Source organism: Fulmarus glacialis, unplaced genomic scaffold (genome assembly GCF_000690835.1).
Source record: "Fulmarus glacialis isolate BGI_N327 unplaced genomic scaffold, ASM69083v1 Scaffold46545, whole genome shotgun sequence".
Lineage (NCBI taxonomy): Eukaryota > Metazoa > Chordata > Aves > Procellariiformes > Procellariidae > Fulmarus > Fulmarus glacialis.
In genome coordinates this window covers 1-5,578 of record NW_009213245.1, presented here as the reverse complement: position 1 = coordinate 5,578, position 5,578 = coordinate 1, and the positions used below count along the sequence as shown (strand labels likewise).

The 5,578-nt window shown below is 39.7% G+C and overlaps 1 protein-coding gene across 1 annotated transcript; it reads right to left on the bottom strand.

Moving 5' to 3' along the window:
• Positions 1-1,654: 1,654 nt before the first annotated feature.
• Positions 1,655-5,404, bottom strand: HSDL1 (hydroxysteroid dehydrogenase like 1; the record flags this gene model as incomplete). Its single annotated transcript, XM_009578127.1, has 3 exons — positions 1,655-1,787; positions 2,713-2,940; positions 4,955-5,404. Coding segments are annotated over 3 exons (780 nt in total), but the record flags the coding sequence as incomplete, so codon positions are not given.
• Between the last annotated feature and the right edge of the window lie 174 nt (positions 5,405-5,578).

The window sequence follows — 5,578 nt, the reverse complement described above, 5'->3', positions numbered from 1 at the left end:
ACTTGAGATGTGGATGTTGCCGACAGGGACGGGCAGGCAGGGCCTGACGAGCACGAGGGAGAGATGGGAGTTGGAATGATCTACTTACTGCCTCGTGTTTCTCAAGCTTTGTTTATGCCCTTGCTAAAAATAAATGTATTTCTTTAAATCCCATTTGCAAACAAGCATAAGTCATTATTAGCAACACCTAGTACATACTTTTATACTGCACAACTGAAGCAAACAGCTTTCAGGGCCAGCTGAGGTTGGGGTCACCAGACAAAACCACTTAATGGTTCCCTGTCCCCTATACCCCCCGGCTGCTCCCCATCTTCTAGCCTTCACGGGGCTGCAGCAACAGACCAGTAACAGAGCATCAAGGGAGGGAGCTCCTTCATGATAAAAATCACAGCCCAAATTTCACTCTGGACAATAAATTCAAGCATCAGTATCTTCCTACACAGCCCAGCAAATACACTGGGTACCTCAACAGAGCATTCAGGCATGAAGGCTGGGGGCAGTTTCAGTATATTAAGCATCTGGAATTTTTGTTCCGTTCTTTTTTTTTTTTCTTTCAGAGCTCTAATCAGCATTTCACATGATAATTCTAAGTTGTTCTAAGTTGTAAATGGTTTACAAACAGATTTGTACCCAGTCTCTTACTAACGTCACCAATCCAGAGCTACTGTGGAGGAGCAACAGATAGCCACTTCGTAATCGCGACTGCGTTATCCAGCAACACAATGCAACTGTTGTATGTCCTCCAGTAGGGATTTCAGGGAGCAAGCTAGTGTAGTATACTGACCTCCCATTACCACCATCAGGAAATACAGCACCGTAACATTCAAGCAACAAATACTAGCACAAATGAGGGGAGGATGCTCCTTGAGTCACGCTACTGTGTATAATACACTGCACAGGTATTTCATAGGTTTGATATTTCAGTTTAACATTACAGAAGCAGTACTAACGAGCCTATGATAATATAAAAGAAAGATTGAGAACATTCTTCCTCCCTCTTTCAGGTAGCAATTATGCATACACAGAAAGGACGGCTTTCCTGACTCTGAGATGTAGAGTCTGCAACACATATGAGCAGCGTATGATACTAGATTACTTCTAGTAAGTACATATGCATAAACGTATCATTTATATAAACAAAAGCATCAAAACTTCAATAAGGTTTTTTTATTATCTTAGGAAATCAAACAGTATTTTTAAATCAAAACATTATTTCTTCATTATTTTTCTTTAGCGAATGTGTTTTTACATTCTTTATTCAATTCTCCAGCCGTATTTCAGATTGCTGAAGCAATATTTAAAGTATTATCAAGATCATTCGCACTTAGAATAAGAAAGCATACAAGCTTATCTCCAAATTCCTTGGTAAGACCTTTTCAGTCATTTAAACAACCTCCAAGTCAATAGTACCTTGCCACAAACCTTAATTTTGAGAAGTTCCTTAAATAACATCATTCAAAATCAAGAACATTTGCACTTAAAACACACAAGCATCTGACAGCAAGTCCACCAAGGTTCACTAAACATTTTTGCAGCACTCTAACCAATAGTCTTTATGGATAACCCAAGAGTAGAAACAGCATGGCTTGCATGTTCTTCAGCAGAAGGAAAAAAAAAAGAAAGATCTCTGATGCATTTTTACAGATCAGAATATAGTACTCGTTACGCAGGACATCCAGATACTCCTATTTCACTTTGCATGTTAAAGCTTCCTTGCGTACAATTCTGCAAAAATACATTGCAAACCATGCCCAGATCCATTCAGGTAGGTGCTCACCCAACGTGAACTGTGGAGAGGCACAGAGAGAAAAGAGAAGAGAAAATGAAAAAAGGAAGGGACAGATTAAGATATATTCCATTAAAGTAAACAAACAGTTTCTCGAATTACCACTAAAGCAAGGCAAAATCTGCTTAAACATCAGCAACTAAGCCTTAAATTCAATCCTCTGGAAGTAAATACATTTAGCCATTTTGGAAGTAGTGCCCACAGCTGAACAGTTAGGTTCTGCAAATAAATCCTGAAGTGGTTTGTTCAAGTTCGCAACAGCAATACTCTCCACTTCCTTTAATTGCCACATCTGGCCAGAATCCTTCCCGTCTCTTTTATTCCCTTTGGACTAATCCCCACTTCTTCAATTCCTTCTACTTGACCTAATGCTATAGAAGTCCACTAGGTAGGACACATGAGATGTGACCAATGTTCATAAAATTACTTTGGAGCCCACAGTCTGCCCCCAAAAACATAAACCTAACATAGAGAGGACCTGCTTCCAGGTAGCCTAGGACAAAAATGTGGGCTTTTTTTTTTCTGCTGTTATTCCATCCTCCCTGTCCACTCTTCCCACGCTCAATAAATTAAGATTGAAAAAAGCTACTTCTGTTCATAGAAGACAGTGAAATGCTTGCCCAGTCAGCAACACCCCAAGTGAAATGAGATACTCTCTGCTTTTGAATAAAAAGTTCTCTTTCCCATTTTTGCTGCGCATTTCAAGTGGGAATTGGATTCACACTCTCATTCTAAAAATAAGCATGCCCAAGCATAATTTTCTAAAGCAGAATTCATGAGAAAATATGGCACAATGCCTTTAAGTCCTACAATATATATTGCACTTTTTCAGAATATGAGCGTAGTTTTCATTCAGACTCCTAAGAAAGTAAACAGCTTATTTACTTCTATTCACAAACATGAAATAGTTTAATGAATCCTATTACCTTTATTGCATGCTTCCAGTAACCAGTAGTCCTTGTGGATAACCCAAGAGTAGAAACAGCATGACTTGCATATTCTTCAGCAGAAGGAAAAAAGAAAGATCTCTTTGAGGCAGTGCTGCTGCATGCTACCATTTTTGTAGCAATTACGAATGGGGTTAAACTCTGAACAAAAATTCCTTTCGAGGCATACTCATAATGTAGTGCTCTACTGAAATAGTCCAAGTAGGTCTAGAAAGACAAAAACAGAGAGGGACATCTTTTTTCCTTTCTTTGATTAAGTCTTAGGGCAGAGTTTTATTAAAACTACAGAAAGGTTGTAGCGTATTTTATATATCAGCTAAAAAAAAAAAACTTTGAATAAATAGTATAAAAATACACATTTCTAAAGTATTACCAACATTTCTATTTGTTGTTATGTTTGCTAAAAACCTGCAACAGTACAGTAACTTGCAGGACAAAGTGACTGCTTAACTCTCTGATGTGAATTTAACAAATAATCTGGCAATTTCTGCTTAAAAACAATACAGAAACATTTATTTCATCTAAAACAAACACCTTGTTCAGTTTGGGGGCATTGCACGGGACCCTCCAAAGCTAACTATACATACTACTGTCAAAGGGACAAAATGAAGTCCCATTTTTTAATATATTTACAGGTGAATTTCATACTTCACTGATCTTCCCCAGAAGCTAAGTTAATTACTTCCTGCAACTCCCTTGTGCAAAATTAAACATGCATATATTTATGTGTATCTGTATTATCTCCTTTAGTTCATTTTACTTTTACAGAATCACATAAAAAAGCACAAGCCTGGTAACTCGGATTGCTGGAATCAGATGGGAAAATGATCATGGGTCAGTCTTACCAAGGCGGCAACACTGATGCCATGCTGAAGCTACTGCTGTGCCGCACAGCCAGTTACGCCTGAGAAAGGGTATTTTAGACCCTGCTTGTGAGCGAATGGGTTTCTACTCCCAAATGGCCTTGCAAAAGCTCCATTCCCAGCAAACTGTTGGGAGAGCTTCTTCTACAAATGCTCTTACACCTGCTTTAGGAAAACTAAACTTCAAACACCATACACTGTTAATGCACGAAGAGGCTTAGGATGCTAGAGCAGCTTGTTCCCACTTCTGTGCCAATGTAACTGTACAGAGGCCAGGCTTTAAACTGGATTGCTGATCTAGGACTTGAATTAATGATGGCAGCTAAAGGAAGAAACTTTGGTACACTTGGTTTTGTTCTATTCTTTTTCATTCAGGCCTTTTAATTGTTTTAGTTCAGAGTGCAGTTCTACATACGCTTAGCATAACCAAGGGGAGAGATACTCTGGAACAGAAACAGGAATCTTAAGCCATTTTCCACACTGAAGAAAATCAGCAAGGAGTTTTATACCTTGGGGTAATAAGAACTGGTTTTGCTCCAGGCAGAAGGAAGTACTCGCAAGAGCTATCCCAGGAGCAAGGCTGCACAGGGGTTAGGCTACAGCAGAAGGCAGCCACCGACAGCTGGGAGCAATAACCCCTTGCGTTTAGACACCGGATCTAGGCGAGCTCCTTCTACAATCTCAGTTGCTCTTGTGGATTCAGCACCAAGTCATCCAGTGTAAATCCGCATCCCCACATGCATTCATACTTCCAGCATCACCCAGCTGCCCTATCCTATTATTGACTGGATCTCTTCAGGAAGAATAATTATCGGGGGAAAGTTCTTTTCACTTCTCCCCAAATATGGTACAGACAATGGTGTAAGAAGCCTTCTACCCCTTGGTGTTAGGTGAAGCAATGGTTTGATTTGGCCACAGCCCTTGTCACAGTGGTGGCCTGAGCATGAGTATAGCCCCTCTTGCTACCAAATACTAGTGTGTAAGTAGCTTGAGGTATGTCTGCACAGTTCAGCTGAAGAAGAGAGCGATGAAATTCTTGACTCTTTCAATGGGTCATAGAACTGCAACTTTGCTTTGTGCATCATTCCTCTGAGGAAGGTAACATTTTTCCCAGAGCTACTGTTACGCCACAGTTCACACATAATCCAAATAGCACTGACTTTGGTTCAAAGCCCAGTATTGGTAAGGATAAAGAGTTTACTGCGTATTACATGTAACATTCACCTCTGATATTTGAACAAATCCCTAGAAAACTTTCAAGTATATTTTGATATCCTTGCTGAATGTGTTTACAACCAACCAACCTATAATGCATCTACTTTTCAGTGCATACCATTAAACATCACACCCCAACTTACTTTAGAGGCTCCGTAGATTGTCAACATTGGTGTCGGCTGACAACAGGATGCAGAAGAAACATTCACAATTGCCCCTTTCTTCTTCTCTACCATGCCTGGCAGCACAATATGCATCATCATGTTAGCAGAAGCAATATTTATATTGATCATGTCCCACAGCGTATCTTCAGACAGGTTGGTAAAATAGTCTGGGTAGGGATAAAACATTCCTACATTATTCACCAAAATGCCAATTTCTCTGTCTTTCAGAGCCTCCTTAATGGCTGGGTAAGGCTCACGCCCCTTGCTGAAGTCAGCTACTATGAAATCTGTTTCCACTTTATAGGTTTCAGATATGCTTCTAGATACAGCCTCCAGCTTCTCTTTGTTTCGGCTGATTAAGATGATGTTGACACCACGCTTTGCTAGTTCTTCAGCATACGCCTTCCCAATACCATCTGTGCTACCTGTAATAGAAAATAAAAAAGGTGAAAATCAGAACAGCCCCAACCTTCTCTTTTGCTAGTTCTTTCAATTATAGCTTTATTCCCTTCTCTGAAGATCACATGGCATTGAATATGGTGATCTCAAAACCACAACAATAAAGACAACATTGTCAAAGAATCATAGAATCGTTTAGGTTGG